Source organism: Galeopterus variegatus, unplaced genomic scaffold, assembly GCF_000696425.1.
Source record: "Galeopterus variegatus unplaced genomic scaffold, G_variegatus-3.0.2 Scaffold383, whole genome shotgun sequence".
Classification (NCBI taxonomy): domain Eukaryota; kingdom Metazoa; phylum Chordata; class Mammalia; order Dermoptera; family Cynocephalidae; genus Galeopterus; species Galeopterus variegatus.
In genome coordinates this window covers 198,001-224,352 of record NW_007726494.1, presented here as the reverse complement: position 1 = coordinate 224,352, position 26,352 = coordinate 198,001, and the positions used below count along the sequence as shown (strand labels likewise).

Genomic DNA, 26,352 nt, shown 5'->3' with positions numbered 1-26,352 from the left:
GAGAAAAGAATAAGTCATCAATGATAAAGATAAAAAATATTAAAGTGAACCTTTAAAATGTAAAGAAATAACATTCTTACTAAAACAGATATCAATGTCAGACCACTTCTGATGCCTGAAGTAAAACATTTAAGTATAATTTGTAAAACTATTTTTGCTTTTGCAATTCTTGTTTACTGATTATTCGACTAACACAGCTCAGCCTGAAGAAAAAAGATTTTCCAAAACATGTCTCTTGAAAAGTTAACAGGTGTCCATTAAAAGTGTTCCATGTGTCCCTAGGTTTAGGAAGTGTGTAACTTTAAATACAGTGAGCATTCTTGTTTATTGCAGAATTTCTGAGAACCTTTAGCATGCTGATGGGTCTTATGATTCTGCAAGAGAGTAGAGGAGGCATTTCCTGACCTTAGTAGATCACTAACCCTGTTTTTCAAGAAAGATTTTTAGTGGGAAATGCCAGCTTAAATAATACTGTTCCCACCTATTACTATCAAATTTCAATTTCTTGCTTCCAAATATGATCACAGAACTTAATTACAAGTTGGATTTTGGAGAGATACTATATATTTGTACTGCATAAGTATCTGAGGCAAAGAAATTCTCTCAGGCTTGGAGTCAATCGTGGAATGGGAGAAGAAAAGGGATAGTTTAATTGTTATTCTAACCAGCAATCTCAAGGGAAAGGTTAGTTCTTCTAAAGCCACAAACTGTAGTGAGGTCACTGCAGAAGGTACTGCCTAGGGTCCTGTCCTAAGAGCAGTGACTTCATCCCACCTCTTTAGACACCATCCTGAGCCAGTAGAGTGGGGAGAGGGTGAGGCTCAGGCTATACAAGCTGCTACCAGAAAACCCTCATACTTCAGAATAATTCACATGTGCTGGAAATAATCAAAGGTCCAGCAAAACCAGAGCGCCGCAGGACACCTGCCAAGTCAGAGCCGGGGCAAGCCGTGGCGTGTGCAGCCAGTGCTCTGGTGCACGTGGGCGCCCAGGTGCCAGCCAGGTGCACTGTGCAGTCACAGCTTTCACTTACACACAGTTCCTCCTTTGGCGTGAGATTCAAAAATGAGAACACCTGCTAACTCCCGTTTCACCTAGAAGAAAAAGAAAGAAGGTGGGAAGGCCAGATTGCAGGGGGCGGGTTCTCTTTCTGGAGCACAGCCCTACCTGCACCCCTCCTTCCCACACCTCACCTCACTGGTGGCTGCTCACCCAGAACCACTTTCACTAGACTTAAAGCTCGTGCAAAAGCAATTTTTATAGACTCGAGTATGGCTAATTCATACCACCCCATCACCCTAGAGACGTTTAAAACACGGTCTCACATGCGCTACCCAGCCAATCTGTCTGCCTGTCCTTTGCCTTGGGCCAGAAGGTGAGACCATCTACAGTACCACGTGACTCTGTTGCCCAGTGGCTCTTTGCCGCCACACATAACGCATCACTGCCAACATGTCAGAAAATTTAATGTCTTGAGGTTGAGTAATTAAGCTTAAATGTGTTAGAAGATTTCTATTCTTAGATAGCTAAAATTACACATATTCCTAGATAGTTAAATTTCCTATTTTTAAAAAATTCCAAATTATGGTCCTAAATGTTGGTTCTATCTCTCTAAGAACTAGGTAACCTGAGAATTTTCCACAGTGCCTGGGTAACTGGGGTTTAAGGTAGAAAGGAGACTACCTACAATCCTTTCAATTCCACCAGGACTGGGGAAGTCAAAATGGAGCATGCTGAGTACCTGGAGCATAGGTAGAGAAAAGGGGTCCTCCTTTCTTACTTCTCTCTATAGCACGAGCTCATAGAGCCTCAGTTGCTTGCCCCTATATTATGTGGGGACTCCCCAGGTGAGGCTCCCAAGCACTAGATCTGCCCCACCATAAAGACATGAAGGATGACAGGGCATTGGAAGGAAGGAGGGGAGGCTGGCTGGACCACTCCCCAGATGGTCTACATAGGTGAGTGAGCCTCTGGACCCCCAATATTGCAGGGGTAGGACAATTGTGAAGGAACCCACTCTGGGATGAGGGGGAGCGGGGACTTGGAGACCTTCTGCACATGGCTGTGGCAAATGCCTCACTGCTCTCAGCAGACCTGAACCTTACCCCACACAATAGGGACCAGCAGATACTGCCACTGTGAGGGAGCATGACATCATCCTTAGTGAGCTGGGAATGAAAGATGAATTTGGCATATAGACGTTGCTTAGGGGTCTCAGCATATAGCCTGTGAAAGTTGAAACCACCTCCTTCTCCTTCTCCCTGAATTATTAGCATATTAGAAACTTGTGTTGCTTGGAAATCATATTCCTACAGGAGGAGGTGTTTCTATCCCTATTCAGAGGCCACAATTTCTATCTCCTGAATAACCTAAGCAGGCAAAAGTTCACAATGAGATATGGTCATTGGGCCACTTTTCACTAGTGGGTAGTGCTATTGCGGCCTAACATATCTAAACTGGTGCTCTCTTGAACTTTCTGCTTCCTTTCTCACTAGGCAGCAAACCTTGGGCCCAGACAGGGCATCTAGATTTCTCTCCTTCCTCCCTCTGGCTCGATATGCTATAGAAGGGGTTCAGAGCCCCTCCCAAGTCCTGGCTCTTTTGTCTGAGTGTGCAGATACCAAAGCTTAGATTTGGAAGGATAAAGCAAAATGTTCCAATTCTACTCATTTCAGATGCTTTGGGGTTTAGGGCACATGGGCAGCTACTAATAACGTGGTAATACTTGATTCCCTTTTGGTGATTGTTCTTGGGTATAACTTCCTTAGCATTTCATAAGAGAGAGTCAGGGTGATTTACAAGGTAGAATTCAGGCATTCCTATCCCTCTCCCCGCCAACCACACCATAATACTCTCCTCCAGACCTAACAGTGCATTTAACTCAAAGTCTCCCTGACCTTGCTCAACTGAGACAACTTACTGTGGTAGAAAGATGGGATAAGGCTTTAATATGAAGAAGCTCTTCATAGATAATCTCTAGGTCATCCACAGTCCTCTGGCCAGGTCTACAAAGACAAGAAGTAACATGGAAATAATGAATGAAAGGTCTTCATTAAGGCTTCAAACATGGAAATGGATTCAAGGGTCAGTGGTGTGCTCAGGGATTTCTTCTACATAAAAAGTTATTAGTGGAGGAAGAAATTGTGCCATTATAATCCCTAAAGTCATTTTTCAAATGAGTGTGTTCCTTGATGGAAGGACAAGGGAGAAATCCAATGTGCACTGGGTCCCTTCCCTTCCAATCTCAGAGAGAACAGCATCCCCACTCCCACTGTAGTTGGCTAATTTATCCCTCACTTTGTAATGAATCTAAAAATTGTTTTTCATGACCACTTTAATCAATAATGACAAACCTTGTCTTTTAACACCACTAGGAACAACTGGTTTAATCAACTTGACAAATGATCCAAATTCCTTGGGATCCTGTGTGATATCTTAGCCTAACAGAATAATAATGCTGTCACTATTGTTGTGGGTTATGTAAAATGCTTCTTCCAGAGGAGTTGTATAGGATGCACATAGACTCCATGTTTTCTTACCTAGCCCGGAGGAGGTAAGGGCCTGGGATGAGGAGAAAGCAAATAGTAGTGTCTGGGATAAGAGAGGGAAAGCAGGGCGGTATATGTCCACACTTCCCAAACTCCGTTCCATGGACCGCCAGTGTCTATGAGCTGTTAATCAGTTTATGAAAAGCTTTTTTATTCTAAAATTTATTATATAGCTAGTATCCAATAATATGCCTTTAAGTAATGGGGTATGAAAGTGTTATGGACATTTTTGGCATTGAAAGACGGAGGAGATTCCCAATCACCTTTATATCTATAATTATTTTGGAATCACTAATAGTGTTTAGTTATATTAATGGTAAGAGATATGATTGGTCAGTAATTTGTGTTTTTTTGTTGCTCCCTGAAATATAAGAAACCCTAATATGTTTCTGAAACTTAAGAACAAACAAATGGGTTATTAATTCTAGGAGGGCTAGGAAGTCAGCTGAAAGACATGACGGACAGGCAGCAGTTACTCTGCACTAATTGCTGCAATCATGATCATTGCCTATTACCTAATCGTCAGTCTGTTTTATGCATTCAGTCCTAAAATTCCAACAGTTTATGATATTATTCAATGTTACTGTATATTAAACATCTAAACCTTAATGAGTTATGGATGGTGTTCCATCATTACATAATAATTTTAAAAGTGTTCCTTGGTCAAATAAATTTGGGGAGTGTTGGTGAACCGAATAGAATACTACATTTAGAGCCTGAAGATAAAGTTCTAACCTCAGTGCAACCACTCACCAGCCATATGACATCAGAGTCTTAATCTCATCTGCAAACTGAGGACAATCCCTTTCTAAGAGAGATGTTGTGAGAGCTAACATAAGCACCAAATGTGAAGGTTCCTACATATTTATTTGTGTTAGTGAAAAAAAATCCAGCAAAGTGATATTCAAAAGTCAACGCCTTGCATAAAAAGTTAAACAAACTTACAAATAAAATATGACATTTGGTCTAGCAAATTACATCTGAAACTTAGTTAATTATTAGACACACACCCTGAGTAATCAAAACGGAATTATAAATATTCTAAAATAGTTAATTGGATTAAATAACTTTGCAACCACATTATAATAAGAGGCAGATGTCAGATCTAGCGAGGGCTAACTGGAGGAATAAAACTGTGCACCTTGCATGCTGCCTTCACAGGACAGCTTTACATGAACAAAAGAATATGGTGTCCTTACAGAATCAACAGAGGATATATCTCCTAATCATGACTGTACAAAGACATACTAAATCCATGACCCAAGCGACGCCAGCCAGGCTCACCTCCTGTTAAGGATCACCACTGAAGGACACAACTGCACACCAATCTAGTGCTTAGTGGTGGAACCCAGAAAATATAAGACCCATAAAGCCATTGAAGAAAAGCTGTGGCCACAGGGGCTCCAAAGGAGTCAGGCCTTCTCAGCAAGAGGCCTAATCTACTACTTGACTTAGACATGGGGATTTTGAAACTAGGACCCTAGGGGATTTAAAAGTCAATTGAGTCACCTTCGTCCATCCACTACTCTAGAGGCAGCTAATGTGAAAGTCTCAAAGTAGGCGTAATAGGATTATGGCTCTTCAGCACAAGGAGCGGCCCTGCTGTTCTGGCTACTTGACATCAGCTGCAAATAGCATGGGACCCTCCGAGACACTTGGCTAAAAGAGGAAACAGTCACCAAATCTCATTCTCACCTCCACGGGGGGTAGGCCCTGTTGTGGAGGGAGGAGTAAACCCAGCTGGGTAAAGAAAAGTTTTAGAATTTAGCCCTAAAATCTTGACAGATTCAAAGTTAGAATTTTGGGAGCAGATCTCCGAGTTTAGGAGGAGGGTTTATATCATACCAGTATGAAATCCATATTGATGAACTCTTATGGATTTTTTAAAAAGTGCTGTCTTTAGAATCTACATGTCCCATAATATTAAAAATAATGATATTTCATCCAAGTTTTAAAACATGATGAAGCAATGTCAGATCCTCAATGCAATATACTAAAAATCTGACACGGTGGTTCAAGGCTGACCTTTGAGCCATTACAATTAGACTTAAGTCCTGTACCAAAGTGTGGGGAAAGAAGTGAAGATGGCAAGTTCAAGCTCGTTTTGAAACCTACTCAGTTTACCCGCTGCCCCACACGCTGAGCACTGCCTGAGCTCCTTTCTCCCCCTGCTGCTGCCCTCCTGGCTCTCTTCCCGCTTCTCTGAACATTGCTTCTCAAGGTCTTTTCAGTTTGTTGTTCTTTGGTCCACCTCCTGCATTGTGCTCTGTCCCCAAGGCTTTGTTCTACCTTCTCTCCCTGGGGAACCCCTGCAAGTTCCATCCATATAATGTTGAGAACTAAGCCTTTATCTCCAAATAGCCCTCTTTGCTGAGCTCCCGTGGCTCCCTGGCCATCTCTTCCTAGATAATCCACAAGTCCTGCAAGCTCAATCTATGCAGAAGTGCTTCCTCATCATTACTCCAGACTCTTTAAAGCCAGACCTTGATTCACTTCCCAGACTCACCTCTCTCCCCTCTCTTCACATCTTCCCTGACAGTCACTTTCCCTGCTCCAGCCATACCAGGCATTTCTCCACTCCTCAGACACGCTAAGCTTTTTCATGCCTCCAAGACTTTGCACGCTCTTCTTTTTTCCTAAGATATTTTTTTTCTGCCTCAAGCCCAGCTCTGATCTTTCCTAGGTAAAACTGGCTCTCTAATCTTTGTTCTTCCATGGCACATGGTCCAACCGCTGTGGTAATTACAACATATTGTGATGAATGCTATTTGCTTAAATATCCATGACCCTATACTGCTCTTTTCAAGAAAAACAGTATCTTGTAGTGCAAAGGGCACTGGATTGGAAGCAGAAACTGGATTAAAGATCTAAATCATGAACTTCCTAGTTGTCCAATTGGTCTAATGCCTTGTTTCTGCATCTGTAAAATGGGAATAATAAACAGGATTGTTGTGAAGGTCAAATGAGTTAAAATACATAAAGCACTGTACACACTGGAAATACAGCACAAATGCAGCACGGCATGATTATAAGAGCAGGTGTTCAATCCAGCTCATCAGACAAATGAACACACGAGTTCTCACAATTCATGCTAAATCTAGGGCCTGCCCGATGGAGATGGCAGCAGTCCCATGGCCCAGATCTTGTTTTGTGGCCTAGGGGAAATGGGGATTGTGCTCTGTTATCCTTCCCAATGAAGGTTAAGTAAGACAAGGTGTCTATGCTACAAGCCACTTCTGATACAGGACACATTTGTGTCCTGGCAAATAGTTAATTATTAATAGAGAAAGATGATAGGGTGAAAATGATGGACCTCACTTCTCCAAGTCCCATAAAATGATAGAAAAGTACATTTTCCCTAGGATTATAGATTTATCCATCCAGTAATGAGGTACAAATAACCATCTTAGACCAGCTGAAGTTACTCAGCCTAACTATGTCAAGATCCATGGGGCTGGATGGAGGTGACCACCCAAGACCAACAAGTACCACCTGCTGGGCTGGGCCCATTTTTGGCCAGATTTTTGTCTGCCATGCTAAAGGTCTGATGGAAAAGATATTTTAACATCTGGAACAGCACTGAAAAACAAACATGCAACACCACCACCACAAACAACAAAACAGTACTCTTGGCAGACCAGAAAGTTGTAGGAATTCCTGGATGAGAGGAAGCAGATAACAGAATGTCTGAGAAATAAGACTGGAAGCAGCCACAGGTCCACACTCACAGAAGAAAACCACCACAGGAGTAAGACAAGCTTCGCACCAGCAAGAACAGAGGACAGGAGAGGGCAGGCTACAGTGGCTAATCAAGGTGAGCCACTCTGACGCCAACACCTCCAAGGTCAGGTCAGCCAGGCGGTCAGGCCCTCCTCCCAACGCCCGCCACACCGAGCAGTAGACAGTGGCAGAGTTTGGTGCCAGGTGGAAACCTGAGGCCTGCTCTCTAGACAGATGCCCAGCGAAGACTCTCCGGTGAGTGCTGGAGCCTGAGAGAGAAGCAGAACAGAGCGTGTGAAATCCCTGGGCCCTTCTGGGAGACACAGGGGAGGAAAAGGAGGCAGCTCTCCCAGGAGGGGAGAGCACGGAAGGGCTCCATTCCTGGGAAATCTTTTTTATTTTGGCAACTAGAGGGACAAAAAAGGATGGCTTGAGCCTGCCTGCTCCCTGTCATACCTCTTAAAGCAAAGCCTGGCAGGAAACATGCTTCACTGTAGAGTCAGCCCCCGCCGCCTTCAGGGCGGCTGTGGCACCTGCCTGTTCCACCCCTGGTCCTCCACTCATCAGTGGCCGGTGCAGAGAAATAAAGACTTCCACAGGGCCTCTCTGGATGCTGCAGAGAAGCCCACGGCAGCCGAAACAGGATGAACAAAGCCAAAAAACAGTTTAGTCTCTGGATCTTTTTTTTTTTTTCCTTTTTGTCTTTTTTACTGACCGGTAACAGGATCGCAACCCTCAGTGTCGCGCCCATACTGGGGACCGGCAACGGGATCGCAACCCTCGGTGTTGCGCCCGCACCGCACTCAGCCAGTGAGCGGGAACTGGTCTCCACATGGGATCCGAACCCTCAGCAGGAGCGCCGCCATGCTCCCAAGCGGCGCACTCTCCAGTGCGCCACTGGGCCGGCCCTAGTCTCTGGATCTTAAACAACATTCAGAATGAAAGGGTAAAAAGAGAAACCCAATGAGAACAAAAAAAGCCAACCCTGTGGTCTGAAATGGTCAATGTAATCACAGGGCAGGCAGGCCACCATCATTTGGCAATCCACGAACTTTTTGGTCCTGTTTTCGGTAAATGTTTTAATGAGGTGAGAGAAGTCAGGACTGCAAGATATGAAGGGAATTATTTTCAAAAATGAGTATATTCACAGTCAGCAACGCAAGAAAAGCATTCATGAGAGGTTTGCTGTGAGCCAGGACACTGTCCTTCAGGGGCCTCAACATGTCATTAGGATTGAAAGTTGAAGTGAATCCCAGGAAGGCCAGATGGAGCAAAAGTCAGTCTGGCCAACCTGCGTCCACCAAAGTGGATCAGAATGTGAGTCCCTGCCACACCAGCTAGATCTCAGTGTCTGTGACAGCAGTGAGAGAAGTAAGCTAACAGCTGCTGTGCCATCTAGTGTCTCAGAAAAGGTTCACCTCTCCACTCTTGCATCAGACAAAGGCACTTCCCTTTCTCTATCCCACCTCTTAAAGAGCACCTGAGAACATCTAAAACTGAGCGTTCCCACCACAATCACTGAATAAAGTCACATTTTAAAAGCAGGTTGCTCATGGCAAATGGTGGCATTAAGCACCTTTCATGCTTTGGTCTTTATGGGGGTGGTAGGAAGAGATCCTGCAAATCAGCCCCCGGCCTGTTCAAACAGTAATGAAAGGGTCCCGAGGACTGAAGGCAATTTGGCCTTCAAGAGTAAAGGGAGCACTGTGCTGAGCAGGAGGAGATAACTCCCATGCACTTCATAACAGTAGCCTACAAGGCTGGGGAAGTGAATCGACTCTCTGGCTGCTCTGAGTGGCAGCCGGTGAATGTACCTGGTCTTTACTTGTCCTTCTCCAGATGTCACAGGGAGAGATATTAGGCATCCCTGCTTCTTTACAAATCGGCGTGGTGCCACATTGATGTGGATTTGTCGGATCCCGCTGTGGAAAGGCCTAGTTTCTGCAGGGGATGCATTCTGGCAGCAATGTCTAGTTACAGACAGGATAATAAACGGGGATGGATGGGGAAGCAGTTTATACATTAAAGGAAGGGAGGGCTCAGGTGATATTGGAAGCTGCTGGTAAATACAGTTTTATCAAGGAATTTATCAAGGTCAGAGACAGAACTCCTCAGTTATTGGAACGTGGATGAAATGAGGGATTCACCCAGCCACCAAGCAGCGTATTGGCATGGCCAGTGGCAACATATGCCGGCAAGAAAGCAAATAACCAGTTCCTATAGGGTTACCTAGTAGACCCTGGTATATGGGGAAAATACCCAGAGAAGTCAATGTTATAAAATCTACATAAGCCATGCTCAAGATTCAAAATTTAAAAAAAAACCCGCTTTATTTTGATGGCAGGAGAAGCTGCTTTAGTTTTGATGCAACTTTATCTCAACCCACCAGATTCTCCTACTTATCCTACTTATAAGTCTTTTCTCAAACTTGGATCATTTTCCAACACTTTTAAGACCTTCTGAAGATCTCACCTCTTCCACTTCCCTGAAAGGTAAGTTTGGTGTGATTTTGTACCTATTTGTCTAGTAAAACCAGAAAAATGTGTTTTTTTCCTTTCTTCACCTCCCAGGACCCCTTGCTTCTTAAGTGTCAGAGACCTTTCAGGAACCTGGTGACTGAACATTTAAAGTGTCCTGCCCATCTCTGTCTGCTCAGCTCCCTGCCATGCCATCCCACCTTATCTTTAACTCAGAAAAGGGCATTTTAAGTTTTTCAGATGCAATGAGATATTTTCTAGTTCTGATAGCAAAGCCTGTGTACATAGGATTCTGTCCTTTGTGGAGTTAAAAATGAATACTGGCTACAACTGCAGTAAATGGCAAAAGCTTGATGAATATTGTGAGATTGAAGTCACCCCATCAGGGCATGGGGTAAGAGTTCTATAATTCAGGGCCTCTGAGAACTAAGTGTTTTTAGGACAATGTGGTTTGATTATGTTTAGAAACTGCATATGCCCAACATTCTTCCAGCAAATGTGTTTATTATGAGGACACTCTAGAAGTTTAACATGAAACCTTTTCAAAGGTACAACTACAAATATTTTCCATTAAAACACCTAAGCAGCAAATTAAGAAGAACAAATAAATTTGGACAGAGCCAGATAGTATAACTACCTGCCTTTGAGTATAAGATATATATGTGAGATTGAAAACGCAAACTTTTTTGAGGAGGTGCTACATGGAGGCATTATTACTTTTTCCTTACAAAAAGTCAATTCTTAATTAACCAGGGACATATGGATTATTCATATTTTTGGTCATTTCACTGCTTGTTCAGTAAATCCACCAGAGGGACAAACTTGAGTCAACCCAGTATAGAGGAAAAAAGAATACTACCAATGAAAGAAAAAAAGAAGAAATGAAATTGGACTTGGAGTAAAAAGATTTGGATCACTTCTGGGTTCGGCCACATATACTGCTGTGCTGTGTGATGTTAAGAAAGGCACTTGGCACCTACTAAGCTCAATTTCTTCTTCAATAAATAGTAGATTATAATTAGCTCTACTTAGTTCACAGAGTTGTTTAGCAGTTCAAAGAGGTGATGGATATGAGATCACTATATAAACCATGTAGTGCTATTCAAATATTAGTTATTAAGTCTAGTTTGTGATTCTGTCTAGAGGGTTGGTGTGGAGTAAGTTAACTATTTCTGGGGCTGTTGGTTGTCAGTGGTTTCTATGCTACTTTTAGGCTAAAATTTCCAACAACTCTCCAAGGGAGCTGTGAAGAGAAGCAGGTTAATTATCATAAATCAGGTGCCAGATTTAGGGAATTAAAATATTGCATAAAACATACTTGTATCAAAAAATTATTCATTCTGATTTAATTGGGCATCCTATATTTAACCTGGCAACACTAATCTTAAGGCAATTAAAACTAGAAAGCACTTAATTTCTGTGGAATCAGTTTTGACAATGAATTTTTTTGTATAAGTTTTTAATTTATTTTTTATTATTGAAACATAACTGATTGTACATATCTATGGGGTACAGCATTGAATATCAATAACTATGTGCAATACGTGATGTTCAAATCAGGATAATTAGTATATTCAACATTACACAATGTAATCATTTTTTGTGGCCCTTTACCAATTTCTCCCTTAAACCTCACCCCTTCCCATCTCTGGTAACCTCAGTTCTTTTCTCTCCTTTTGGAAGTTCAACATTATTGTGATTGTTGTATCTTTCTTTTTTTAATTTGTTTATTTTTTTTAGCTCTCATTTCTGAGTGAGGACATGTGGTATTTCTCTTTCTGTGCCTGGCTTATTTCACTTAACATAATTTTCTCTAAGTTCATCCATATTGCAGCAAATGGCAGAATTTCATTCTTTTTTATGGCAGAGTAGTATCCCATTGTGTATATATACCACACTTTCCTTATCCAATCATCCATCAACAGACATTTAGGTTGGTTCTAACTCTTGACTATTGTAAATAGAACAGCAATAAACATAGGGGTGCAGCTATCCCTTTGACACGATGATTTCCATTCCTTTGGGTATATACCTAGCAGTGGGCTGTAGTTATTTGAGAAACCTCCACACTGTTTTCCATAATGGCTGCACTAATTTACAGTCCCACCAACAGTGTAGGAGGGTTCCCCTTTGTCTGCATCCTCGCCAGCATGTGTTATTCTCTGTCTTTTTGATAATAGTTAGTCTGGCTGGGGTGAGATATCTCAGTGTGGTTTTGATTTGGATTTCCCTGATGCTGAGTGATGTTGAGCAATTTTTCATGGGACAAGGGATTTTAAAACTTTAAACTCATATGGCTGGTTGGACTCTGTTGCTGACAGTACCTAGTAGAACTCAGGATATAAGATAAAAATAAAGGATTTGTAGGTTCCAGAAGCATGTAACTCTCTCAAGAAAGAATAATCTTCATCATCATCATCACCCCCTATGTATAAGTGGCACATCTGGGTACCTCCCATACTAGCAGACTTTTTTCTACAGTAGATGGTATACTTGCATCCCATCCAGGTCTAAATGGTAATAATTTAATGAGATAAGATGAGTCTGTAATAAGTATCTTAAAATAAGATTTCCATGACATTTTTCCTCACCAATGCTCAAAGCATAAAGGCATGATGCCATTCAGAATCCCTTTTGGACTGTGGCAGGTGGTAGGGCACAGTAAAGAACACAGGCTCTGGAGTCTGACAGACCTGGGTATAATCCAGAGTCCACCATTTTCTGGATAACCACAGGCAAGCCTCTGTTTCTTAATCCATAAAATAAAATGGGGATAATATTAATTAACTACCTCATGGTTTTGTTGGAAGAACTGAATCAAATAATTGTTTCGCATAACGCCCAGCACATGTGTGCTCAATAAATGTGAACTCTGATTAAATATGACTGCATTTGTTTCCATTTACAATCCCCTTGCAAAGTAGGGAGAGGGTAAGCAGATATTATTAAATTCATTTTACAGCTTAAGAGATTTGTAACCTGGAGATGTTGGATGACTTAATGGTCAGAATAGAATCTAGGGCTCTTGAGTTCAGTATTACTTTCAGACTTGATTTAGCAGACTCTTGGATCAAATGTATGTATCTCAAATGCTGTCATTAAATTCTCAAAATATAAAGAATGTAATCTCATAAAACTCAGTATCTAGCTTTCTGTCTCTAGTCTTGGCCCCTTCAATCAATTCTCCAGAGACAGCAGAGAAACTGACTTACTGCAAATCTGGACACACCACACCTCCCCTTAAAACTCTTCAGTGGTGCCCCAAATGGCTATAAAATAATATCCAAGCCCAGCGGATCCCCCTCAATCTAATCCCAGCCACATCTACTAGCGCTCCTGGTCTGGGCACTCCCTCAGTGGGAAACGGCTTACTGTTCCCTGCAGAAACTTGACCGGCATCTTTCTGCCCCACCCCCATCCTGTGCCCCTACTGGCTAGTCGCCCTTTCTTTGTTCTAGGAAGAAGAGCACTAAAATAATATTTATTTTGCTGCTCTTAAGAAGAAGGAAGAAAGGGCGTGAGAATCAACCTAAACATCCAGCAATCACAAACTGCGTTAAGAAATATTCAGAGGATAGACTACTCTACATCTATTTAAAAATCCCATCCTTAAAGAATATTTGAGTTTAAGGGAGAATACTATGATATATTATTAAGTATAGAAAGTCAGGAACTGAAAAATAGCCAGAGGGACAGGCACCAAAATGTAACACTAATTATATCTGAGAGATGTGATTGCAGGTGCTAATTCTTCTTCTTCAACTCTTTTCAGTGGTTTCCATATTTTCAACAATGAACAGATTGGCTTGAACAATAAAAATTCATTAAAAACTTGAGGTAATCTTATATCGAATGCTAAATTGTAAATGGGTAGCTAAGTCCATCCTCCTTCTGAATCTGAATCATAAAGGCAGCACTCCACTGGTGCCTTCTCGGGCATGTAGACATGAGGGGCAAGTGGTCGACTGCTTTTACAAGGGACAGGCAAATCCCAACCCAAGCAATGACCCACTTAATGCAATAATTTATTCAACTAAATTCTTTCACCTAGAGCACAGCAATCTTTCCAGTAAAAACAAAGGCAAAGTTTATCATGCAGTGAAGGAAAGGATTCACAGTGAATGTCTTATTTTATAGGATTAGGCTCTTTCAGTCATGCTTTTCATCTGATTAACATTTGAGGAAGGACTTCATAACTGTGAACATGCTCTTGGCATATCCCAACAGAAATCAAAACCCTGAACCCCATTGATTTTAGGCTTGCAAATCTGGGATCCCCTGAGGAAACAAATCCCCTTATAATTATCAGGATTTCCAATTTCACACACTCAGAAACAGTTTGAACAAATAAAGATCCTATTAAAACTGGTTCTGCTGATTTAGAGAAAATGCACAGCCCCTCGAGTGCCCTCTAGAGCAAGTGTGTGGAACAGCTGCAGGGGTTCTTAACCCTGCCTCTGCAGGACCTTCCAGCACAGCGCAGCCAGCGGAGGGGAAACAACCCTCCCCCGCAGCCCATCGGGGTATTTTACCATGTCATTTGTTCCATATTAAATTGTTTCCTTTCAAACACATGCCCCATAGCATATGTGTGATATGGAGCCAATTCATCTCATGCCACCATATTTCTTAATGAGTTGGCAGTTTGGACAGTAAAAAGTCAACATTTCCAGGACCTTGGAACACGCCCTCAATTTCCACAAGCAAGGTGCTCAGCTGAACCTTCCAGCATTAGTCTTTCCACTTTAATAAATAAAGTGGTAGCTCCATAGATTGATAGTAGGTTAGTAGACTAACAAAAAATGGGGTATGTATGTGTATGTGTGTGTAGAGTTTGAATGTCTGTCTCATAAAATTAGATTCCTTATTTTTCCCCTTCCCATCTCTGAAAACCTAGGAGTCAAAAGAAGAATTCCAATGTTTGCAAAATTTCAAAAAACTGGGAAGACAGGAAAATACCAAGGCCACTCAAACTATTAGTTTATCACGTGAAATAAATGAACTCAAGTTTCTGAGTTTCTGACCCATTTGGAAGACTCCCCAACCTGCCAACAGTTCTCTTAATGTTATATGCATTTTTTTCTCTGCTCAGGCCCACCTAACTTACCTCTTTCTCAACTACTTAAGCTTCTAGACTTTTAGGGGATTTCAGAATTGCAGACCTAGAGTTACATTTGGGAAACAGCATCTACTTTATTGCCCCCCCACCCCACTGACCTTAGCCTAGTTTTCTGATAGACCATCCTAAACAGTGGAGCATCTGTCTCATTTTACTTGGAAAAAGAGCTTGGAGGGCTTGTTTGGCAAGAGGACTCTGTCCTTTTGAAACCTCTTTTTACCCAGCTAGCCTCAAATTTATAATATTCTGCTCACCTGGTCACTCCACATCTTTTTGCGTCTATCTTCCTATCTAAAATATCTGCTCAAAGGTAGTCAAAGTGCACATGTCTACTGGTAAGGGTGTTCATTACATCTATTTGCTGTAGGGTAACCTCTTGTTTTTAGATTTATAAACAAAACAAAATCAAAATAATAAGCTCCAAGAGTCATTTTGTGTTTGATGGCCTTGTCTCAGGGCTGCAACAATAGCACCTTATCAAACTGTCATTGGTCTATAGCACTTGCCCCCAAATGCCATCCAGGTCTGCACCTGCGAAACCAGTATGGGCATTGTGAGTCACTCTGTCTGCCACCACATAAAAAGCTAATTTCACATTCAAAATGTATGTTTTTTTTCCAATACCAATAGCAACAAGAGTGTGCCAAAAAATTTCCCTTGAAGCTCTATTCTGTTTTTTAAACTACAGAACATTCTTTCATAGTTTGACAGTTAAAATGCTGCAGTTAATGTAATAAACAGAGAATTTTTCTAAGTAGCTTGTCAAAACAAGTGACACTTTTTTTTTTTTTGCTAGAGTCTCAGATCCAGAACAATAGGAAGTACCTTTCAAAGCAACATCTTCATTATACAATCAAATTCTCAAAGTAATCTTCTCATCAAAGAATATTGTGTTATTTCTTTCCCAGTAATTATCAGAGTTCTGCAACCTCTCTGGCAGTGGTGACTATTATAAAAGCAGCTGTGCTGGGTTAAAAAATTGGGGGGTTCTGCCCTGGTCGATATGGAGCCAATGCATCTCATGCCATCACACTTTTTAATGACTTGGCAGTTTGGGCAGTAAAAAGTCAATATTTCCAGGACCTTGGAACATGCCCTCAATTTCCAGGAGCACGGTGCTCAGCTGAACCTTCCGGCATTAGTCTTTCCACTTGAATAAAATAAAGTGGTAGCTCCACAGATTATTAGTAGACTAACGAAACATGGGGTACATGTGTGTATGTGTGTGTAGAGTTTGAATGTCTGTCTCATAAAATTAGATTCCTTATTTTTCCCTTTCCCATCTCTTGGGAGCTATCATTCCAATAGAAAGAAAATCCAAGAGTCAGAAGAAGAACTGCTAGCCCAATTCCAATGTTTGCAAAATTTCAAAAAACTGGGAAGATGGGAAAATCCCAAGGCCACCCAAAATGATGTATCTTGGAATATTGGTGAAACCCGTATGTTAACAGCCTGTGATGAATTGGAAGAGTCTAATTCTCCAAAGAACCTTTAGGCTTCAAGGGATCTGGAAGAGAAAGGAAGCCCAAACAGAGACTCCATTTCTAAGGGCGGCCCATGAACCCAGCTCTCAGGTCTCTTGTGAAGGGTGAGTCAAACAATTAGAATGAATGTTTCTAGCATACAGCAGGCACTCAATAAATATTACATCTGAATCTAATTTGGGAGTGCCTCTCCCATTGGATTATCAACTCCCCAAAGACAGGAACCATTTTATTACTTTTTTTTTAACCCCTTTGGGGGATGATTAAAAAATCTGTGAATCGAATGGCATTTCTGCCTCCCTTGAAGAGACTAAGAGCTGAGGAAATATCAGCTGGGACTGTGTATTCATTCATTCATTCATTCACTTACTCAGCAAAGGTTTATTGATGGCTTACTTGGTGTAATGCACAGAGCTAGAGATACGGTCTTAACTAACTTCTACACCAGGTTACCCACCCCCATACATTATGTTGCGTTAACACCTACTACGTTTTCCTTTGTAGCATGTAACACAGCTGTGATTAAATGATCGCTTGCGTGAATAGTTGCTTAAGGTCTGTCTAGGCAGAAAGCTCCAGGAAGGAAGAACAACCCTCCTGTTCAATGCTTACCTTAATGCCTTGGCATCTAACATATGTAGAACAATGTAGGTGCTCAATAAATATTGGTCAATTAATGAATAAATGAAGTAATAAACAATAATGAATAAATGAAATAAGTGAGACATATCTTTGCCTTTAAGAAAACTCACAGTTTACAGTAATGTTTCTTCAACAGGGGCATTATTTTCAGCTCAGCTCTTTATTTTGTGGGGTTCCTAGGTATTGCAGTGTGTTTAGTATTCCTTGGTCTTAGCCACTGCCCAGTGAATGCCAGCAATGCACCCCCTCATGCCCTTTGACAACCAAAACATCCCCCCACACTTTCCAATGCCCCTTGGGGGGCTGTCCTGTGCCTGACTCAGAACCACTGCAGGACAGTGGCTTGAATGAAGGTGGCAGCAACTAGAACAGCGAAAAGGGGATAAATGCAGGAAATGATGAAAGTAAAAGTAATGGAGAATGGGACAAGAGGGGAGTGGGGGAGAGCGAGGGGAGGCAGCCTGACAGGGGAGAAGGCATGTTTTAAAACGGCACTGTTCATTTGAGTTCCTCAGCCCTAGGGATTCTCTCGTGTCTCCTCAGCCACCTGCCCCTGACACCCTTCAGTGCAGATAGAGCATAAATTATCTAGGCAGGTTTCTTGGATCCTCCTCCTGCTTAGGTCAAGGAAGCTCTTGCTTTTCTGTTAGATATTTTGGGTTTTCCTGTTATTTTGTTTGAAGAAAAGGTTTTGAGGTTTAAAGAGTTGAAAACCATGGTTCTTGAGTTAAGGATGGTGGTGCCAGTGGGGATGAGGGAAGGCCTTTGAATGGTATAGGAGATTAAGACGTACACAAAGGGGACATGGTGTGACAGAAATGAAGTATGTTGGAACGCCTTTGCAACACTGAGGAAGGGCAAGTAAGGAAAGAATCCTGGGGAAAGGAAATCAAGGTGCACACAGAGAGGTTACTGTGAGTTGGTTTGAGGGACGGACATTGGGGAAGTTGGTCTGAGGAATATCTCACTCTTGGAAAGTGCCCAGAAGACACATAAGACATGTTAAGATAATGCTCTTGTCAAGACCCGCTGATAAATGAAGGTCAGCCAAGCCAGTGACTCAGAGTCGACATCTACAGCTGGCTGGCACTGACTGCAGGGTGGAGGATGAGTTCATTTCCAGCAGAAAAACATAAGCTTGTGTGTGGTGGTTTCAGAACCAGGTACCAAGTCACCCCTTATTGGAAAGGTTTCCCTTAGGATCAGACTGTGGTGTATATTTCTTTGTATGCCCCACAGCAATTAGTAGAGCGCCCTGCATCTGAGGGGCTCAATACATTCTTTTTGAATTGATCTGATTAAACATTTCAGTCCTCAACTTCAGCTGTTGGGTTGCTACTGAAGGTAAGGTGTGTTTCAGCTGAGACGGAAGGAAGAGACCCCCCCCCCCAATGGCTGAATGGAGGCCTTGAATGGGTTAATGGAGCAGCGATGTTCTAAGAATTGGTCCTTAAGCTGAAGAGCAGAAGCTTCGAATTTGGTGAAAGGATAAACTGAATGAATGAATGCATACATGCATGCAAGCACAGGCATGAGGCCTACGGTTCTGATGGACCTCTGTCCTAGTGTATTAGGAAGAAAGGGCCCGCCACGGTCTGGCATAGAAACAGAGCAGTTTCTGTTTGTCATTGACCAAAGGTCGTTGGATACGGGGACTCAGTTTTGACATACCGGGCCAACAGCTCATAGTTTTAACTCATGCAAATAGGAAATGAAATTATCTGGCTCAAAATTTTTTTTAAAAAAAGAAAGAAAAAAGAACAGACACATAGCCTACTGTGTCACCCCTTCAGTGTCTGTCCTTTGGCCCTGGGGGAAGGCCAGGACTTCAGAAATCAGCCGTGTGTGCCTCCCCCAGGGGCGCCTGCACACTCGGCGGCTGGGGACGGGCCAGGCGCTGTCACTCACGGTTTGCGGAGGATCATCCTCATGTGGGCGTCGGGGCCCATCTGTGACAGCAACAGCATGGTGTCCTGGAGCTCCTCATCACACTCCTTCTTCTCCTCCTCAGTAGGCAGAGGGGCATCCTCGTGCTCGTCATCCAGAAATCGATAGAATAAATATTTGTCTTGGAAATGGTGTTCCTGGTCCACTACGGGAAACATGGGGCCCGGGTCAGCCGTGGCTCCTCTGCCTCACAGCCCGTGCGCAGGCAACCAGCGGAGTGCGGGGCAGGAGGGCCCGGTGGAGCCAGGCGGCAGACTCCGCACCCTTCTCTCCGAGCCTCGCCCAGGCTGTGCAGCTGGAAGACATGACCGCCTGGCTGCAGTCACGCAGGCCGCAGCCCCCTGGACCCACCCGTCTCCCGGGCCTCCGTGGGACTCTCTTTGAGAACCTGCCAACTTTCCTGAGATGAGACTTCCACCAGCAAAAATCACCTGGGTGAGATTTTCTAGCGTGTGGGACATACGCTTATGTCCCAAACAGGAAAATAACCAACGGCCAGGTTATGCCCTATAATGGTTTTTTTTAAAGTACATACAGAAAACAAATAAAAAAACCCTACTTTGTCAGGATGAGAATTCATGTTTTTCTTTCTATACGTACTGCTTATAAACGTTTCTCTTTGCACTTTGAAAAAGAAAGTTACAATAAAATTGTTTGAACAAATCTGACCAGACAAGCTTCTAGGTCATATACTTCTAGAAGAAGTTTCTGGTAATTTTCTTCTAGTTCTGACTTTAAAGTTTTTTCCTCTTTAAAAAGTTTTAAAACAAGATTTAGATCTTGGTAGGACAAAGACAATGAACTCTGCTCAGAATCCCTCATCTACATGTCTTAAAACCTTTCTCCCCTTTTCCGGATGGAGCATCCATACTCTCAAAGGACAGGGAGAAGAGGTAGACCCTTGCTGCTCAGTGTGATCCCGGAACAGCAGCATCAGCTGCATCTGGGAGCTTGTTGGAAATGCACTTTCAGGACCCATCCTAGACCTGCTAAATCACAATCTGCATTTTAACGAGAGACCCAGCTGATATGTATGCACATTAAAGTATGAGAAACACTGGTGAAACCATCATTAGATTCCCAGGTGTTGGTAAGTTAAATGAATGATTTTTTTTTTCCTTTTTGTCTTTTTTTTTACTGACTGGCAATGGGATCGCAACCCTCGGTGCTGCGCCCGCACCGCGCTCAGCCAGTGAGCGGGAACCGGTCTCCACATGGGATCCGAACCCTCAGGCGCATTCTCCAGTGTGCCACTGGACCGGCCCTAAATGAATGATTTTAATATTATGTCTTTTCGGAAAAGTGGTCTTAAACAAATGGCATGAGCAGTTGGGCCCTGGTTTACACACCAGTCCTAAATAGCTACTCTGTCCAATTATAGCTCCTGCAGTTATCAGGAGCCGCAACTGCAGAGCTCATTCTTGGTTTTATTTATTTATTTTTTTCCCTTTTTTTGTCTTTTTTCGTGTCCGGCAACGGACCGCAACCCTCAGTGTCGCGCCCGTACCGGACCGGGACCGGCAATGGGATCGCAACCCTCGGTGCTGCGCCCGCCCCTCGCTCAGCCAGTGAGCGGGAACCGGTCTGTATGTGGGATCCGAACCCTCGGCGGGAGCGCCACCGCGCTCCCAAGCGGCGCACTGTAGCAGTGCGCCACCAGGCTGGCCCATCATTCTTGGTTTTAAATATGGTCATCCTGTGAGTATACAAATCGGCCCCGACAGGCAATGCCATAGTGAAAAGGCAGCTTCTGAAGTCATCACTTTCATGTCATCAGCCCAGCCCCACATTTCATTGCTCTTCATTCTGCCCCTGCATCAGGATTGCTATGCAATGCTCAGAGTATAATCACACTATCAATGAACCGTGAATGCAAACTAATAAACATAATTGGAACTGATGCACTTGGGTTGCAATTTCATTTTCCTTCCACACGTTCTCCCAAGTTAGGAAGGTACAATGGTGGAACACAGCAATCAATAGCAGCCACTCACTGCATTTGTATAGCTAAATGAAGATGCTAGCTCTGTGGGTCCCTAAAGGCATCATAATTCTTTCTTGCCCATTTGGGAGTTCAGCAACAACTTACCCAGGGAAATGCACGTAGCATTTCTTGAGGGTTTTCCAGGGACTGTGGCTCATCTTACCGTGGTTGAGAACACCATCTTCCAACAGGACTTGCCACATGCCAACAGCTTGGGTTCGGGAATGAACAAATGGAGTCTGCTGCATCATCCAGTCGACCAGCTCGGTTCCCACACAGCATTGTCTAAGGGGAGATGGGACACAAAGGATGGGGAAATCACCCCTTTGCAGAGAGAGGACGGGAGATAGCTTCTGGGAAGAGAACCTGCCGAAGAGCAAGCACAGTGCTCTTCCACCAGAAGAGGTCTCATGGCAATCAAAGCGCCATATGCTGTAGCCTCAGGTTCAGGGTCTCAAATTCACATACACACCAATAAAACCACTCAGCTCATGAGAGAAACTTTTAAGCAAGTCTGGCTAAATGAAAGAGCATTTCAAGTTGCAGCATCAAGGGAAAATGAAGGGCCACTAGAGGAGGAGCCTTATCTGGCTAGTTAATCACAGGGACTGAAACACTGTTGTTATGAGCCGGTCCCAGAAGATCTCAGTTTAAGATGAAGGCAAAGCAAAATACTCACTTTCTTCACCTGAGCCTTGCGAGGAATGAGTTAATGTTTGTGAGGCACTTGGAGGTGCTCCATGAAAGGTGCTGTATAAGTGCAAAATTTATAGCACTTCATATTTTCAAGTAATACTACTGATCTTCCTTGGAAGGGTGTTGGGAGAAACAAGAAATTAGTGATGCAAATCTCTTTGAAAAAAGTTCTGTGTAATGAGCATTACACTTCTACACAGCCTGTCATTGGAAAAACTCCAGATGCTTTCTGGCTTTCTGTATATTCACACAATAATACCTAAGATGTCCCTCTGTGGTGAGTTGGCCTGGATGGGCAAACTACATGTTAGGAAATACATAATTATATGTGCACACACTAGGAAATATTGAAACCTTCAGTGGAGTGAGAGAGAAGGGCAGGTGTTCATGGCACGCCAGTTCAAGGGAAGAAATGGAATCTTGAAGTTCTAGGGATGAATCCCACGGGACAACGGAATAAGGCGAGAAGTCACAGAGCAGCTGGCTGCCTGCAGCTGGTGGCCTCCCTCCCATGCTAAGGATGGCATTGCTTCTGGGGCATCGGTTGAGACTGAGTCAAGCCTAGGGAGCTCCTCTCTAGTTGAAATTGGAGGAGACTCATGGTGCTGTGTTACTTTGGGAAGAGTCTTGGACTGGGAGGAGACATGGGATACAGCATCAAGTCTGCTATTTATTAGCATGTGACTTTGGTTGTATGGTTTCAACTGTCTGGTTCTCAGTTTCCTCATCTGTAAAAGAAAGGAGAAGCAAAAGGCCTTTTCCTCCTCATATGGTAGGACCTCTGAAATCTATCAGAGCTCCTTGGGATGCCCTGATTTGGTAATGACCCTGAACCCAGAATATTTCACAAGGAGTGTGTACTGAAAAGGCCGTTACATTTCCAGAACTGCTCTCCTACAGTCTATACCCACACATTAGAGCTTCAGTGGGCAAAGAAGCACTTACTAATCATTCTGACCCAAACATATGGCCTACCAAAATATTCCTTTTCTAATTTGAGAATTTATTAATGGGAAAACTCCTGTAAAAATATAAATAATCAATTTCACTTGGCTTTTAATTCAATGATTGCCTTTCTTTAAAAGAGCACACAGAATCAAGATGATCCCAGAGCAACTGGGTCCTTATAAGGGTGAAAGAATCTTGCAGTCAGAATACTGAACAAAGACACACAGATGTGCCACTTGTAGTTGATGGAATCACTGGGTATCCTTCCACTAATGATCCCCAGCCACTGTCGAACTGATAGCAGACCTCCAGAATAGTACTTATTGGGGGTGATATTGCATCTGAAGAAGCTTCGACCCCCTAATATTTCAGCAATGATATAATGGGGTGAAAAGCAGGAGGGAAAGAGAGGATGAACTGGGAACTGCAATATCTGGGACAAGGAACTCAAACTGTACAGCAGAAAAAAGTAATCATGCCTCTGGCTTCCAGTTGAGTCTGCTGGTCATTGCCAACAGATCATTAATTTGTGTCATAGGGTGTGGAATAGACATAACACCTATATTTCAGGAGTTTAAAATCTTACTACTGTGGAACAAGAAAGAGACTATGATTTCTGACTTCTAGTTTCCATGATTTGTCACCAAACATGACATACTTCAATGGATTGTCTCTAACGCAAGTCAGAGACAATGCTTTTCTTAAGGGAAAGCATAATCACAACTTAAATTAAGGAAAAAATAATAAAATTTCAAAAAGAAAAACATCCTTTAGCCATATGAGATTTTGAGATCCACATAATGAGTTAAAGAAGTTGAATTCTCTCTGGGGACATGTGACACATGATTGTTTTTTTAAACTTTTAAAAATTATAGCAGTGTATAGGGGTCATAGATTCTGAAAAGAACCTACTTCCAGGTTTGGAGAACAAGACTTACAAATGTAAGCAGCCAAAACAGTAGCTAGGAAATGTGCATCAGGAGATGCTAGACAAGGAAAATGTGCTACATATACACAATGGAGTACTACTCAGCCATGAAAAAGAATGAAATTCCGCCATACACAGCAACATGGATGAGCTTGAAGAAAATTATATTACCTGAAATAAGCCAAGCACATAAAGAGAAATACTGCATGTCCTCTAAGTGGGAGCTAAAAAATAAATAAATAAAAAGAAAAAAAAGAAAAACCTAAAACCAAAATAGTACCTAGTAAATATCAACAAAAAAGGGGCTAGATATTCGCCAACCACTGGCAGGATATTTAGATACATTCTGATGTTAATACTGATATAACGTTCAAAATGGAACGGTAGAGAGAAGTCCTGATCCCAACAGCTTTCAATTAGCTCTATTGAGAGCACATTTTCTAAATCCCCTTTGCTTTAGAGATACGGAAACTGACACCCAGAGCCTCTGAGATTGTGACTACGACCCTCTGTTGCCTAAGAGTCATGACAGACGCTTCCTACAGTCCTCCTGACCATAAGCTCTTGCCACTGCCTGCCCGCGTGTCTGACGCACGTGTCACTTTCAACACTCTTAGCTTCCATAACCCATCTGTCTTTAGAGATGAAAAGAGCACACGGAATCAAATCAGTTCATCTTTAGAGATGACATCTCTCCCAAGAGAAATGTGCTGATAACCCTAAGGTACACCTCAAATCCCATCTCATTTCCAAAATTTTATCAAGAAGAGGCCAATCTAAATGTGAAAAACTGTCAGTTTTGGTGTTGTAACATATTCATGCCAAATGCAAGCAAAAGAGTATATTAGTTTGCATAGAGTGTAGAAAAAGTGAACCAGAGGAAGAATTTGCAATGTTTTTCCATCTCTGTCCTTGAGAGAGAGACTGGATCTTGAGGCACATATACTTGGTAGATTTGCTATATGGTGAACCAGGTATGATTTTTATAGGTTCTATCATAGTTCACAGTCACTGAAATATATACATCCTTCAGGGTAACTTTAAAATTGTATTCTAGTTTTTCACTGTATCTTATGAATTTGCTTCATGTGAACCATATGGGTTTTGACTCATGCCAAGGCTAGTGGGTTCTGAGGTCAAGTGTAGGCTAAATAAGAGAGCCTGACTGATTGCTGAAAGAGGGCTGTATCTGAAGCATGGGTTGAGGAAGACAGAGTGAAGGCTTATGTGCCATATATTGGTTATTCTAGTTCCTAAATACCTGGTGAATTGATAGAATCAAAAGTCAGGGATTAGACCCAAATTCTTAGTCAGCCCACCCTGGTTCAGTCATCCCAGAAGGTTCAACTAACTATGTAGCCTTGGTCATTATCTTTATCATTTCTTAACTCCAGTGACAGCCATAATGAAGAATCCTTACTCTATATGATTATAGATGTGATACAGAGTTGTGTATCGTACTGTGTGCATACCTGAATGAAATCCTACATTAGAAAACAAGCTCCATAAAGGACTTTGTATATTTTGTTCACTTCTGTATCCTTAGGGCTTGGAACAGAATAGTGTCTGGTGGCCAGTAGGTGCTTAATAAACTTGTGGAATGAATGAATGATTGAATGAATGAAAAGATCACTGAGTTTGGAAATCAACCAACTCTGGTTTAAATCCTGGCTCTGCCACTCACTAGACTTGTGATTTGGACAAGGAAAACTATTTAATCTCTCTGAGCCTCAGTTTTGTCATCTGAAAAATGGCCACACACCTATCTAGCAGGGTTGTGGTGAGAAAGAAGTAAGATATACAGAAAGCAGCCTGGTACAGGTCTTTCAGCATAAGTAAGTGCTCAATAAATGTTAATTGAATGTGATCTAAATCTAGTAGGTTTCCTAAAAGAAACTGGCAAACAGAATACAAGATATTTCTCTGTTCATCACAATTAAACCAATGTCCAAGCAAATTAGTTTAGGAGTTGCTGCTGGGAATATTAAGCATAATTAAACATCCACAGTTAATAAGCAGGGATCCAAGACAAGCTTAGACTGTCTGGAGCTTAGAGGCATTATAAAATGGGCTGCCTTCAGATGGAAAACAGGGAGGAGCGTGTTTGTTCCATTTTCACTAAACATGAGTCTGAGGGGCCCACAGCCTTTAGAATTAGCGCACATACCTGTATGTCTTTAGGTGGTATTTCCTGTCTCTTATCATGTGAGGTGCTCGAGAGAGAATGGCATTTCGTAAAATTTTTCCAGCCCTGAGGATCTTCTCTGAAGGAACCTGGATTTTAATCAGGTAGAAGGAGGGGAGGAGAAAGAAGGGGAGTTAATAGAAGGAAAACAAACTGAATGAATCCATAAATCACTTTCCAATCTGACTCTGGTTTGAAAAACTAACTACTTGCTTATACATTACATTGTGCACTTGTGTGACATGTCACTGTTTTATGTTGAAAACTAAGATGCACTGAATATTTACTGTCTCTAGAAAATGTATTAGAGGTTTCCTGATGTGATGTTCTGACATCCGGACCACCTCCAGTGGTACTAAGAAGCTAGCTCGGATGGCTCATCAACCCACCTACGTCCCATTACCTTGGTAATGGTGTTAGCAGGACGAAGAGGAACGTGAGGTTCAATGAGAGGTGTCTGAAAAATAAAATGTTAAAGCAAAAGAAAATTAAACAAAAAGTTCACTAAAGAAAATTATGGGTTGAGGGATAATAAGAAATACCCATTTTTATAAAACTTAAAACAGAATTTAAAAAACAAGTAATAAAATATGCCTAAAGAACTTGAATGCATAGGCATTCAAAGGGCAAAATTAGGTCTTTCAGTTTGCCAACATCTAAATATAAATTATTAA

The 26,352-nt window shown here is 42.3% G+C and overlaps 1 protein-coding gene across 1 annotated transcript in view; it reads right to left on the bottom strand.

Moving 5' to 3' along the window:
• The window catches only part of LOC103586837 (rap guanine nucleotide exchange factor 4), an 88,800-nt gene extending 62,659 nt beyond the window's left edge, over nt 1–26,141 (bottom strand). Inside the window, exons 1-6 of the mRNA XM_008568171.1 lie at nt 26,082–26,141; nt 25,661–25,767; nt 21,085–21,206; nt 18,899–19,082; nt 2,921–3,005; nt 1,034–1,094 (exon numbers count right to left, since the gene is read on the bottom strand). Of these exons, the coding sequence (XP_008566393.1) occupies nt 1,034–1,094; nt 2,921–3,005; nt 18,899–19,082; nt 21,085–21,206; nt 25,661–25,698 (490 nt within the window). The 5' untranslated portion in view covers nt 25,699–25,767; nt 26,082–26,141. The remainder of the gene's footprint in view (nt 1–1,033; nt 1,095–2,920; nt 3,006–18,898; nt 19,083–21,084; nt 21,207–25,660; nt 25,768–26,081) is intronic.
• Nucleotides 26,142–26,352: the final 211 nt, after the last annotated feature.